Here is a 14,603-nt window from a genome sequence, read left to right as displayed (position 1 = left end):
GCCATGGGGGAGGTGAGGGAGCCTGAGGAACCGGCGGGGGGGGGGGGGTTGTTGAGGATGACACTGTCCTCTTCTTCTACCTGCCCCTCCCCCTCTCCAGAGACTGGGGGAGGGACGAAAGCAGCTGTGGGCCTCACAAATCTTCCTTCCCTGCTCACCAGGCCAATTGCTCTGGGCTCCCTGCTCCCTCCCTGAGCCTGGACATCTTGCTCTGACCTGCAAAGGCAGCAAAGGCAGCGGGTGCCAGGGACAGAGGGAGGGGAGCGCCAAGCCCAGCTGTAGACTAGCGCCGGGCATGGGCGGGCCCAGTTCTGCAATCAATCGGGCATTCACTGAGCCGCTCCTCCTCTCCCTGGAACAGTCCTGCAGGGCGGGGGGCCCAGGCAGAATCAGACCACCCAGCCCCCACCCTCAGGGGCTCCCAGACCACCCTGCGGTGTGACTAGGAAGCAGCCCGTATGCCACACCGTGTGGCCCTTTCCCATGTCCCTCGAAAGCCTACGTAGCCCTTCGAGATGATGCAAAGACCGTGTGGCAGTGCAGCGGGAGACAAGAGGTATGGAAAAGTGACACATAGGTTTGGGCACAGCCGTGATTTCACCGCTTCAAACAGTAAGTGCGATAGGAAAAAAGACTGGAAGGAAATCTGCCACGGTGGTGGCTGTGACTGGGTTAAATGGAAGGGAGGTGGGTGCCTGACACTTAGAAATTTTTCAGTAAGGAGAACCTGGATGGGGAAAGGGACAGAAAGGAGTCTTTAATGAGTTTTGTAGCTTGCAGGCCCTTCACACTCGTTAACTCTCTGGATCCCACCAGAGAGAGGTTATTATCCCATCTGGGGCTCAGAGAGGTTAAGTAACTCTTCCAGGGTCACACAGCGGAGGCAGTCAGAAGGGGCATTAAGGGCTGGATCAGAGCCGGAATTCAGGCCCCTGTTGATCAGGGAGGGAGAAGTGATGAAAATAACCCCAGAAGGTGCTACGGGGCTCTCTCCAGTAGACAAGAGGGTGAGGCCTGGCTGGTGACCTTCTCCAGAGAGGGGGCTACACAACCCCCACCTCCTCACCCCCCTACTGGCCCAAGCTCAGCCCACATAGTGCCTTTGCCCATTCTCTTCCTCCACTGCCGGCCGGCCTTCCTCCTCCTCCACTCCATGTTTCAATTCCTCCCATTCTGAAGGCTGAGCTCATTCCACCTCCTCTGGGAAGCCTTCCCTGATGGCCCACTCTTGGTGGTCAGCCCCTGACCTCTCCCAGCCCTGGCAGCGAGCGCAGGCATCCTCTCCCGGGCGGCCACATATGCCTCCCTCGATGGTCTCACCACCCGGCTCAGAACCCCCACGATCTGTCCTCCGCACAGCGGGCTGAGGGATGTGAGCGCCCGGCCATTCCTCCAACAGCTCCTGTCACTCTGAAAACAAACCCAAACTCCTGCCCTCCGCAATCTGCCTCTCCCGCCCTCCCAACCTCACGTCAGACTCCTCTCCACCCAGACTTGTCTCCCTTCCTTCTCTAACCACACCTCAAACCAAGTCAACGCCTGCCTCAGGGCCTTTGCATCACTCTGTCTACCTGGAACATCCTTTCCCCTTCATTTCCTCTCTCCGGCCTCTTCGCAGTGCTCAGGAATGCCTCCCATGAGTAAAGAAGGCTTTGCCACGTTGGAAAGCAAGTCTGGGCCTCCAACAGGCTGTTCCGGGCAAGCCCTGCTGGCAGGGGCCTGTGCATGGGCCACACCGTGCAACTTCCTTACCCTCCCACCCTGGCTGTCGGTCTCTGCCGGGGCCCTGGTTCTGCCAGCTCAAACCTCCCCTGACCCCACCCAGGGCCCAGATTGCCTAGTCTGGTCCCTGGCTATTACTTTTTGTCTCCCTAAACTTCTATTCCAATCAGATGGGACGGACAGTGCCTTACCCTGCCAGCTGCAGCGTAATCAAAGCAAGGATTTGTGCCCCAGGACATTCATCACGACATCATTTATCAAAGTGAAAAATAAGAAAGAATCATCCCCAACTGCAAAGGATGGGTTAAGAACACGTTTCCACTTCTTTTTTTTACCATATTCCTTTTGATTTAAAACAACGGCTTCCCGTTGTTATTGTGACAGAAGTGAAATGACTCGGACAACCCCAAGCTGTCCCCACCCTGGCCCACGCTCTCCCACCAGCACACTTGTCACTGGCCACATGCCAGTCTCTTGCCATGCGTTGTTCTGCCACTGGACCTTTGCACGAGCTGTCCCCTCTGCCTAAAATACCCTCCCCTTTTCAACTAGTAAACTATCACCCTCCAGACCTCAGCTCACATGTCCCCCTCCTGGGGGCTGACCTCCCAGACCTGGTCAGTCCCCAGTTCTAGCATCTCATGACACTCAGCCTACCCCCTGCCAGACCGGCAGCCCCGAGGGCTGGGCCCACATCCATTTTTGCTCAGAATGAGAACTCTGATGGCTAAGACCGTGTCAACAAAGCAGGCCTTTGACTTGTATTTGTTGAATGGACAGGATATTCTACGGCCATTAAAAACGGCACGGAAAAATCCACTTGATCACATTAAAAGAAAAAAAAAAAAGCAGATTTTCAAATTACACACGCAGCATGATGGCAGACAATTCAGAAAAGATAGAGAACATAAACCGAAGGACCAGTCTGGCCGGTAGGGGGTGGGATCTCAGGCAATTTAACCTCTGCATCAAACTTCCTAAATATTCCACCCGGGACCACCTCACTTGCACCATCACACAAGCAGACAGCGGTCCTCTATCCATCTGCTGTCGGGGCCGGTGCCCCCAGCCTCCAGCCTCCGGCCCCGGCCCTCACGTCCGCCCACCAGCAGGAAGACGAGGGGTCAGACACGGGAAGGCTGAAGGGCGAGGTTCTGGGTGGCAGACAAGAAGGCGGGCGGAAGATGGGGCCGGCTCACTAGGAGGCTCCCAGGCCCCTGTCCCCGAGGGCAGCCAGCAGTCGTCCCGTCCCGCCTCCCGGTCAGGGAGCATGAGACAGAGCGATGCGCATAAAGCATCCATCGGTACCTGGTGCTAGTTGACTATGAGAAGGATCGCAGCCGGACAGAAAAGAGAACTTCCACGTACCGTTAGCCCCCGCCCAGCGGCTCTTCCAGAAGAAGCACTCCCCACGCCCGGCCCCTCACCCACCACCTCCGGCCCCGCGCACCTTCCTTGGAGCCGGTGGCCACCGCGGCAGCCGACACCGCAGCCGACCCAGTGGACGTCCGGCCCACGGGGCTCGAGTGCTTCCCCCCGCGGCCGGGGGGCTTCAGGCCGCTGGGCTTCTGCATGGTGGGGCCACTCGGCGTGTGGATAAAGGTCCGCGGGGTCACGTCCTCTCCGTCATCCTCATTCACCTGCAGGCAGACGAGAGGGATCGCGTCACAATGTCACCACCTGTCGGGGCACGCCGATGGTGACGCAGCAGGATTCCTGCACCCCCTACCCAGTGGGCCAGGGACCACCCCACCCCTTTTTCCTAGACGGGGAAACTGAGGCCCTGAGCAGCAGCAGCAAGCGTGGGCCCAGTGTGGCCTGCCCGACATGTGTCCTGGTCTGCGGCACCCCGAGGTCGGGTGTGCTCTCTCTGCCCACCTCCTGGGCCCGGGAGGCGAGAGTCAGGAGCAAGCTGGCTTGGCGGGGTGGGGGTGGGGGGGACGGTCTGTCGCAACAGCTGTATTAGCCCCTGCAGCCTTCCCTCAGGACCACACAGGTCGGCCCAGCCACCGACGGCTGAGTGTGGCGCTCACAGAGCACGGGCCGGTACGGATTCTGGCACACGAGGCCAGCCGGGGACGGGGTGGGGGCGGGTGTCACTCTTCGATGTCCCCTAGACCCTCTAGGACCAGCCAATGATTCACATCTCTCCCGATGCGGGCTGGACAGGGGGACCCCTAATTCAATCACGGTTCCACCCTGTCACCCCAGAGCCCCTGTGCCCACCCTCCCAGCACCTGCCCACTCCACGCCAGGGGTGGGGGCTCATGCACACAGACGCCTATGCCTGCCTCGTCCCCCTGCCCGGATGGACTTACCATGCCCTCTGCCCGCCCTCCACCATCACAGCCCCTGCCTTTCCAAGCAAGCAGAGGACAGGATAGGAACACAGACGCGGCAGCGTTTGACAAAGGTGCGTCCTGACACAAGAAAGCCTCGTCTCCAAGGCAATCGACTCAGGGCACCAGATGCCGGCAAGAGGGGGCTGGCTGGCTGCGGGGGGACTGGAGGAGAGGCGGGCAAGACAGACCCGCTGTCCCCTGGCCGCCCCCTCCGCTTTCCCGCGCACACACCCTCTCTTGTACCCGATGTTCATGGAGGGCTCACCAGGGGCCAGGCCCTGTCCTGTCCCAGAGCTGCGGGGCTCTGTCTGGGGAGCACGCTGTCTACTCAGGAGACAGGATACAGAGCACCGCCAGATGGGTAGAGGATTCTGGGCAAAAGCATCCCCCCCGGGGCCCTTGGGAAGAAGGAAATCAGCGTCCTCTGGTTGCTGAACTCTGGGGCAGTAGGAGATGCTCGTCTAGCCACCTCCTTACCTGTCCGTGGACCCAGAATGTTCCTCCCTTTCAGAGAACCTTTCCTCCGCTCTTGATCTGTAACACTTCTATAAACTTTTTAATTTTTTTTTAAGGTTTATTTATCTTTGAGAGAAAGAGACAGAACGTGGGCCGGAGATAGGCAGAGAGACGGAGGGAGCCACAATCCGAAGCAGGCTCCAGGCTCTGAGCTCTCAGCACGGAGCCCAACACGGAGCTCGAACTCGCAAACCGTGAGATCGTGACCTGAGCCGAAGCCAGATGCTTAACCGACGGAGCCACCCCGGTGCCCCGATCCGCAAGACTTCTAGAGGCTGACCCTGCCGCACATGCGGGGAGTGCACACATGACCCAGGCCTGGCCAGAGCCCCTGCGGTTAGTTAAGGAAAGATCATACGACCTAAAGAGCATCAGGGTCTGGACTCTGGCTGCCTTTACCTTTAGGAAGGTTCTTTCCTTTCTTGGGGGCTGCCTGGGTGTGGGTTGGACGCCAGGGACTACAGGGCCATCCCAGCTACTGCACAGAGAAGCCTGCCAGGGAATGATGCCAACAGGGAGAGAGCGGAGCCGAGTTGCTGCATTTGGAGGGCCTGGATCCAGCTGAGCCTGAAGCTGGTCACTTGAGCTCTGCACTTACACCAGTCGACAAATCCTCACGCGTGGGCATCCTTTGCTCTTTTCGCCTAAACCTACTTGAGGGACACGGTCGCTTGCAACCAAAAAAAAGTTCTGACGAATACACAAGCCAACCCACAGTGCTCGGGGCGGGAGTCTGCACGGTGCCCTCAGAACGGCTCTCGGGTCAGCAGGCTGAACAAGCGACAGTCGTGGGAAGGAGTCGCTCCTCACGCGGGGCTGGACGGCCCTAACAGCAGAGACAAGCACGCTCCCCCCCAAGGCACACAGTGGGGACAGCCACCTACGCGCCCAGGTGAGCCAACAGGAGACACGGCTGCCGGCCTTAGTCTGGTCCTGCAGCCGGCCAAACCAAACATGCCAATCCCCCGATGGACGACTCTGACACCCCCAGAATTCTGGGGTCCAGGAGTCACTCAACCAGCTAGAGTATGAGGCTACTCCCTGGCTCCCCAGAACCCGGCCCTCTAGGAAGCGCGCTCCCCGGGGAACTGCAGACATCCCTCTCCGGCTGGGTTAGGCTGTGTCGACACCCCCGAGCCCGAGCCCTAGCAACTCGCTGAGCCAGCAGGGGCGAATGAGCATGCTCTCTGGGGACGGCGAATATCCCACCCTGCGGGTGCCGAACTGGCCTGTTCCAGCAGTGTAGCAGGGGGGCCTCTGACCCAGGAAATCCTGATGCAGGGCCCCACGTGTGTGACTGAGGACCCTCCTGCTGGGATTAGGACGAGATGGAAGGAGCCCCCTCTACATGCCTTCTGGGCCCCTTCTCTGCCTAAAACTCTCCCGGAGAGAAATGTTACAAATTATACATCTAATAAGAAACTTATATTTGTTTCCTTTTTTTTTTTTTTAATGTTTATTTATCCATTTTGAGAGAGAGAGAGAGAAGGAAAACGAACAGGGGAGGGGCAGAGAGAGAGGGGGACAAAGGATCTGAAGCAGGGTCTGTGCTGACAGCAGAAAGCCCGATGCGGGGATCAAACTCACAAACCTTGAGATCATGACCTGAGCCGAAGTTAGACGCTCAACTGACTGACACCCAGATGCCCCCAACTCATATTTAAAAAACAAAAACAAAAAACTTATATTCAGAACACATAAAGAACTCTCACCACTCACTCATCAGAAGGCAAACAACCTCATGGAAAATGAACACAAGATTTCAACACCCAGAGTGCCCGTCTGGCTCAGTCGGTAAAGCATGAGACTCTTGATCCGGGGATTGTGAGTTCAAGCCCCACGCTGGGTACAGAGATTACTTAAAAATTAAATAAACTTAAAAAAAGAAAGTTAACTGTATACCTACCACATGACCCAACTGCCCAAGATAATACAAACACATATTCATACAAAAATTTGTAAAAGGAACAATGTTCATAGCAACTTTATTCATAATAGCCAAGAAAGGGAAACACCCAAACATCCATCAACTGGTGAGTGAAAAACAGCAAATCTATACGAGAGAACCCTATTCACCAATAATAAGGACCATGACATATGAAACAATATTGACCACCCTCATCAATGTTACACTAACTGGAAGAAATCAGACACAAAACAGTACGTGTTGATTCTTATTTATAGGGAATTTCAAAACCATAAACACAGAAGCAGATCTGTGGCTGCCTGGCGGTGGGAACAGGGATGGACTGCACACAGGCATGAGGGAACTTTCCAGAAGGTAGAAGGGTTCTAAAAATGGATTATAATGGCCATACAACTTATGTTTGTACTAAGTAGCAAATCTGTCATCAAACTGTACATTTAAAATGGTTTTTATGGGAAGTTAAATCTTAACTTTTAAAAATCATATAAAAAAATAAAATCCTTGAAGGCTCCCCATAGACGTTAGTGTGCGGGTCTTTAAAGCCCTCCTCATCTCTTCCCTCCAGCACTACGGTCCTCCCTTGCTCACTTCACACTGGCCCCACTGGCCTCTGGCCCCTCCTGGATCACACTAAGCACACTGCAGCCTCAGGACCTTTGCACACGCGATTCCCTCTGCCTCAAATATCCATGTTCGTTGCTCAAGTCCTTCGAGCATCTGCTCCAATGTCCCCTTCTGAAATTACAACCCCTACCAATTCCTCCCCATCTCCAGCCTCCTTTGTTTTTTGCCACTGATCAAGGAAAGGGACTAGGGTCTGTTTTGTTTACTATGGTACCCTTAGTCCTGACAAGGGTGCCTGGTGAATACAGGTGTTCAATAGATCACTGCTGAAAGAATGAATGACACTGGCCCACGGGGATGACAGACCTAGGAGGCCCCCCCTCACCTCCTCAGCACGTAGGACTGAGTGGCTGGTGGTGAGCAGCCCAGCTGACAGTCTGATGCTGTGGCTTTTTACGTGGCCCGTCTGACTTGCCCGCTGGCCAGCACGCCCTTTGAGGCAAGGCCCAGGCATTAAGACAGTGTCCCCAGCACCTGCCACTGATGACCCTGCATTCCCTCACCACCCACCTGACACTTTCCTACCTCCCAGACCCCGCTCTGACTTTTCTCCCATCTGCCTCCCTTCCCCTGTACCTAGCCCAATGCCGCCTCCTCCAGGAAGTCTCCCAGAACCTTTGGCTCACAGAGACCTCAGGACTGCACACTGAGCCAAGGAGAGATCATACTGTTCTCGTTTATCTTCATCTTGCCTCCTGGGAGCCCATGGGCAACCCCAGGCAGGGCCACAACTTCTCTGAGGACCCAGTCCCAGCACCGGGCCTGGCACAGAGCCCATGATCCAGAAACCTCGTGTGAATGCACACCGGCCATTGCCCAGAGGACAAAGGCCCCCGAGGCCGCAAATCCCCAGCACACTCCTCCCAGGGGAGGCTTCCAGAGGCTCCCACAGTTGCCCTCCTCCCTCCCGGACCCTGACGATCCCAGAAGCCTCCAGGATGCAGAAATACACCTGCCAGGCCTCGCAGGAATGTGGCCTCGTTAGTCCTCCCAAGCCCTGATGAGCCAGGAGCCATCTCACGGGAGAGGCGCCGGAAGCTCAGAAGAGTTCAGGGACTCACCCAAAGTCACCTGCTGCTCAGCGGCTGTGCTGGAACCAGACCCGGGGCTGGCCCGCCTCTGCCTCCCTGGGCCCGAGCTAGCATTTGTGATACCCGTGGCCTCACTGCCTCGCGGACAAAGGAAACCAGAGGAGCCGGCTGCATTCGCTTGGTCCCGCCACCAGTGCTGGGTGGTGACGCGGGGACAGCCAGGGAGGACAGGCAGCAGCCACCCCCACCCCCCAGGGTCTCCAGAGCCGGGGGGGGGGGGGGGCGCAAAGGGGAGAGGGGAGGAGAGAACACATGGTGAACAGGAAGAAGGGGAGGAGCCTGGGGCCAATCACCCCTTTGTGACTCAGCCCTCCTCGTGGGATAGAGGAAGGAAGGGCTTTCTTGGGAAAAGCTGGGACCTGGCGATAAATTGGCTTCTGGCCACACTGTGGGGGGCGGGGCAGGCCTGGGAGACAGGAGGGAACAGGCTTAAGGCAATGTGGGTCCAAACCCCAACCCACCACGCGTGGCTGTGGGTCCTTGGCCCGGCGTGAGGCTCTTGCATCACCCGTAAGACGGGGTGAAGGTACCGCTGCCCCGTGGGGGGCACAGATGAGCGAGTCCAAACACGCCCTACAGGTGTCGCCCGGTGCCTGGCACACGGGAGCCGCCGGGAAAGGGCAGCTGCCACTACAACCGCTCTCTATTGAGATCTCGGGAGGCCCGGGGTGCACACGTCGCCTCCCCCAGGGACTCAGGGCCCAGACAAGGCGGGCACGGGAGGGGCGGAGGAGGGCGGGCGGCATTCAGACCAACAGGCCCCCTTTGTGCCGCCCTCAGTCGCCATTTACCGAAGACAAACCCGGGCTGCATTTCAGGGTTTCCATTTCAGCTGCAAGGGGGTGGGCGGGCCGCAGTCTGAGTGGGGACGAGGCCCAAGAACTTTCCGCCAATCGGAGGCCCAGGGTGTGGCCCCGACGGAACGGGGGAAGGTGCCAAATAGGGCAGTGGAAAGCCCATGCCCGGGGCGGGCGTGCAAGAGGCCGGCACCAGGAATCCGGCTCCGGAGACCCGGCCGCCACTCACACCCGGGGCCTCTGGCTGGAGGGAGGCACTCTGGCAAGACCGGGCTGCTGGCCGAAGCCCAGCCTTCAGGTCCAGGCCTGCCACCCCCAATGACAGGGGTGGCCCTCCTCCCCCTCCTCCTGCCTCAGCTGTCAGCAGCCAGGGTGCCCACACTCCCCCCTCCTCTCCTGACCCTGTGATCCGAGTGCCGGGCAATGTGGCACCCACAGATGAACTTCATGTGGCCCCTGACCACTCACCGCAAGCCCTAAGGCTTAGGCCGCAGCAGCAACACCCTGGGGGCGGAAAGGGAAAGCTCTGTAATAGGGAGCCCAGCACACCAGGGGCCAGGCAGGGGAACCTCAAGGAGCAGGCCGTGCTCTGCAGGTCAGCCAAACAGCTGGACATTTACTGGCCAAAGCGTGTGCGTGTGCGTGTGGCGGGGGCGTTAATCCAGAGACTGGGAGGGACAGTGGGGTCTCCCAGCCACACACAGGCATCAGCCTCAATGGATGAAGGTCCACGGAGGATGTCAAACAAGGGGTGCGACACATCAGATGTGCACACTGGCAAGACCGCTCGGGAGGGGATGAGGACACTGGGGGGAGCGAGGGAGGGGAGGCCACTGTCCCGCGGGCTGCTGGGATACATAAGGGACACGACAATGCAGCCTGAACCGCGCAGAGGCGGGGGCTGGAGGGGACAGAGAGGGGAGAGGTGCCGAGCAGCATTTGGTGGCAAACAGTGTGGGTGCAGAGGGAGCACCCAGGGTCCCACTGGGTGGGACCTGGGAGGAGGCGGGGGCTGGCGTGAGGTCCCCGAGGGACCCTGGGGAGGGGCAGCAAGGGGCAGAGTGATGGGGCCCTTGGGAGAGTCGCCGGGGACGGCCAAGGCCAGGGAACATCACAAGCTGGGAGCACCCACCAGTACGTGACGTGACGGAGGATGACGTGAGGGCACCCCAGACAGACAGGTAAGAACAGCCGACAGGTAAGACGAGGAAGCCTTCGAGGAGAGGACGCGACCGGACAGCCGCCGGGCCTCCCAGTCAGCAGGGAAATGCAAATCCGAGCCAGGAGGAGATCCCATTTCCCGCCCAATCAGATGGGCAAAAAGCCAAAAAGCCAGGTGATACCAAGAGCTGGCGAGCGGAGAGCAGGGGCGGAGAGCAGGGGCGGAGAGTAGGGGCCGGTGGGCGCGGAGCCCAAACAGGGGCGGCGAGGCGTGGCCCGGGAGGCACCTGCCGGGCGTACATCACGGGGCTCCATGCAGCAGCCAGCGTGTGGGGTGGAGACAGGGCTGGGGCGGGGGTAACTGGGGGCTTTATTTCTTTGTATCTTGAGTCCTGCAGACTGTACATGGGCGTTCATCATATTCTGTCAGGTCCTTTTCTCTTTTATGTTTATTTTTGAAAGAGAGGGAGAGACAGAGCATGAGTGGGGAGGGGCAGGGAGAGAGGGAGACACAGAATCCAAAGCAGGCTCCGGGCTCCAAGCTGTCAGCACAGAGCCCGACGCGGGGCTCGAACCCACGGACCGTGAGATCATGACCTGAGCCGAAGTCGGACGCCCAGCCGACTGAGCCACCCAGGTGCCCTGTTTTTCTTTTTTTTGTTTTTTGAGTGCCTAAAATATTTCATAGTCATTTTTTTTTAATTAAAAAAAAATTTTTTTCAAGACAGAAGAGTCCCTCCCCTCGCCGTATACACCTGCCCTGAGGAACCAGACAGTGACCCCCAGGGGGGCCAACTACCAGGCCAAGGCTCACCAAACCCCGCCCCAGCAGGGACCCCAGCACTCACGCCTGCACTGGAAACCCAGTGCTTCCCCAACCCCTGAACCTAGCAGACAGGCGTGACCACCGTCCGCACAGGCCTACTCCCAGCTGGCACTCGCTGCTTGTCCCATCCTGCTTGGAAGGGGGGCTCACTCTGCCTGCATTTGACCGGCGGTGAGGCTAGAATCCCCTCGTGGGAGGGAGCCCAGAGCAGGGTGGGGCTGAGACAGGCCCCCTCCCTGTGAGTCCTGCCAGCTAGAGGTGAAAGCCAAAGTCCGGAGCCCCGTGCCAGCTGCCCCTCGGGTGGGCCCGGGATGGCCGGGGACGTGGCACCCGTCGGCCCGTGCCTGTGCCTCCACACCCACCCTCCGCTCCCACCCGGTCAGCGAGGCCCCAGAGGACGCTGGAGCCAGTCCAGGCGGTGCAAGCCCGGCACGCATATGGCCGCTGACCAATGCAGGAGAGGGTGGTGATGGGCCTTGCTTGGGGTGCGGGGTCACCCTGGGAGTACGAGGAGCCTGGCAGCCATCCAGAACCGGCCCGGGGAAGGGACCCGCCCGAGCCTCACAGCAGAGCTGGAGCCGGAACCCAGGCTCCACCAGCCAACGGGGCTTCGGGAGGTGCAGGCCGAAGCTGGGAAGACGGCATGGACGCGGAGGCCGGGGCACCTGCGGGGCGGAGCAGGGGACAGCCCCGGGGCCCCAGATGACCCCAGCTTCTCCGGCGCCTGAGGCTGCGAGACGAGCAGGGCCAAGTCCGTCCAGAAGACGGGGCTCCCGTGCTCACCATCCTCGCACCTCTCGGCCTCTGAGCTCAGGGCTGTAGATCCCAGTTTGTAAGCTGGCATCTTCCCTGTCCCGCCCGTGGCCCGGGGTGACCACGGAGCCCTGGGAGTGACCGGCCTGTCAGTCTCACCTGAGCTGCACACACTGGAGCGCGGCCATCGTCCCTCAAGCTTGGAGGTGGTTCAGATGCTGTCCTCGGCAGAGCAGAGGGGACCAGGGCTGTGTCGGGTCTGGGGAGGGGAAGGGACACCAATGTCAATATACTTCCTGGCCTTATACACACACTTACTTACACACACACACACACACACACACACACACACACAGTTGGCACGTTCAGAACCAGGGGGCAACCATGGCCCCGAGAACCCGCTCCTGACTGTGGGCCACTCATGGCCCCAGCGACTGGACAGCTGGGGCCCTCCTGCCACTGACCCAGCCTGGCTCCACTGGATGAGGTCCCGGCCAGGCCCAAGGAGAAGGGCTTGGGAACAACATGACTCAAGTTGCCCTCTGACCCACCTTTATTCCCATTTCACAGAATGGGAAACTGAGGCCCAGGCTGATGGTCACAGAGCAAGTGAACAGGACGATGAGATTCAAGCGTCCAAGTGACCGAAAACGTGTGTTGGGCAGAGGGGTCCCTGAGACCAGAAGCAGTCAGAGGCTGAGGGAGGGAAGGGGCCTGCTGAGGTCACCTAGCGATCTAGGCAGAACAGGCAAGAAAGTGCTCCTGCGTCCTGTCTCCCAGGACAGTGTCCTGACCTAGTCTCTTTTCGCTGCAACTACATCCAACACACGTAGGCCAGGAAATACCCCAACACCCGGGGTCTCCTCCCTAACCCAGCCAGCCGGGCCTCCTCCCTAGGGTTAGAATCTGCACAAGCAACTTAAAAAATACCCCTGAGCCAAGGATGATCTTTACAACAAGTGGTTCTGGGTCCCCATAACCACATGGGGAAAAACAAATCATGACCCACCCGTGGTTGATAGAACAAATGGCCCCCCGCCAACGATTTTCATGTCCCCATCCCTGGAATGTGTTAACGATGTTAGCTTACACATGGCAAAGGGAAACTGAGGTTGTAGATGGAATTTAAGAATGCTAGTCAGCCGACCTCCAGATGGGAAGATTATTCTGGATTATCCAGGCGGGCCCAATGTGATCACAAGCGTCCTTACAAGTGCAAGAGGGAGGCGGGAGGGACAGAATCACAGGGATGGCAGCGTGCCAACAACTCAGGGTGACATTGGTAGCTTTGAAGATGGAGGAAGGGGCCACCAGGCAAAGAATGCGGGCAGCCTCTAGGAGCTGGAGAAGGGCAAGAAACAGATTCTTCCCCGAGCCTCTAGAAGGAACACGGCCCTGCTGACATCCTGATTTTAGCCGGGAGAGATCCACTTCAGACTTCTGGCCTCCATAAATATAAAATAATACATCTGTGCTGTTTGAGGGCCACTGTGTTTGTGGTCATTTGTCAGGGCAGCAAAGGGAGACTAGTATGTTTACTTCACATCATACACGAAAACCAATCCCAGAGGGACAGCAGGTCTAACCGTGAAAGGCAAAACAATACAGTATTTAAGAGACATAAATAAAGACTGAGATATGCAAAGATTTCTTAACAGGACACAGAAAATACCAGAAGACAGGGAAAGGACGGATAAATTGGACCAGATTAAGAGCTTTTGGGGGCACCTGGTGGCTCAGTAAAGTGTCTGACTCTTGATTTCGGCTCAGGTCATGAGTTCATGGTCTGTGGGATCAAGCCCCATGTCGGGCTCTGCACTGACAGCACAGAGCCTGCTTGGGATTCTCTCTCTCCCTCTCTCTCTGCCCCTCCCCTGCTTGCTCTCTCTGTCTCAAAATAAAACAAATTTTTTTAATGTTTTTTGTTTATTTTTGAGAGAGCATGAGCAGGGGAGGGGCAGCGAAAGATGGAGACACAGAATCCGAAGCAGACTCTAGGCTCTGAGCTGTCAGCCCAGAGCCCGACGCGGGGCTCGAACTCACAAACCGCGAGATCACGACCTGAGCCCAAGTCGGAGGCTTAACTGACTGAGCCACCTGGGCACCCCTAAATACATATGTTTTTTTAATTAAAAAAAAAAGATTAAGAGTTTCTGTACATCAAATGATACCACTGAGAGACAGAGAGACAGTACTGTATGAGGAACGAGCCACAGAAAGGGAAGACATTTGCAAGCCCTACATTCCAAGAATGATTCATATTCAGAATACAGAGAGAAGTCCAACAAATCAAGTTGGAAAAATCAGCAAGACACCTCAAAGAGCACTACATGAAAAGAGGGTATTTAAAAGACCAGCAAACATGGAAAGACGTTCTCCTTTGTTGCTCGTCTGGCTAACGCCATATTCACCAGAACGCAGAAAGTGAAGCAGACACACGAGGGGTGGGTGAGGCTGCAGAATGTCCAGACCGCTCGCCCACTGCTGAGATGAGAGTCAACTGGTAAGCGATTTGGAAACCAGTTTGATCTCACCTACTAACCCTGATCGCGACCCAGAGACTCCACTCCTAGGCACGCCCCCAAAAGGAATGCAGACATAAGTGCCCCAAAGACAGACTGTTCCTAATGCTCCTAAACTGAAAGTAACCAAAATATCCAACCCCGTGAGAAGGAGTAACTAAGGCGGGCTCTCTTCCTGCAATGGAAGAAAATACAGCAATGCAAATGAATGAACTACAACTCTATGCAACCACGTGTCTGAGCTCTGTGATTATACACTTGTGTGTTATTTTTTTTTAATTTTTTTAATGTTTATTTATTTTTGAGAGAGGGAGAGGCAGAG

The 14,603-nt window shown here is 57.4% G+C and overlaps 1 protein-coding gene across 6 annotated transcripts in view; it reads right to left on the bottom strand.

Annotated features, from left to right (window-relative positions):
- Nucleotides 1-14,603, bottom strand: part of CLIP2 (CAP-Gly domain containing linker protein 2) — a 75,315-nt gene that overhangs the window by 51,544 nt on the left and 9,168 nt on the right. For 2 of the 6 annotated variants that reach the window (XR_006964032.1, XM_047089103.1), the window contains exons 1-2: nt 8,193-8,427; nt 3,173-3,362 (exon numbers count right to left, since the gene is read on the bottom strand). Coding sequence is in view for 5 of the 6 variants with exons in the window: in XM_047089103.1 (XP_046945059.1) it covers nt 3,173-3,296 (124 nt within the window). In the remaining variant the exon portion in view is untranslated. Of the gene's footprint in view, nt 1-3,172; nt 3,363-8,083; nt 8,170-8,192; nt 8,428-11,918; nt 12,019-14,603 lie in introns of those variants that run through there. The other 4 variants (XM_047089105.1, XM_047089107.1, XM_047089108.1 and 1 more) reach the window with 4 other exon arrangements.

Source organism: Lynx rufus, unplaced genomic scaffold (assembly GCF_022079265.1).
Source record: "Lynx rufus isolate CCGP_SWC_20201006 ecotype Redwood Valley unplaced genomic scaffold, mLynRuf1.p SCAF_27, whole genome shotgun sequence".
Taxonomy (NCBI): Eukaryota; Metazoa; Chordata; class Mammalia; order Carnivora; family Felidae; genus Lynx; species Lynx rufus.
This window is presented reverse-complemented; position numbering and strand designations above follow the sequence as displayed.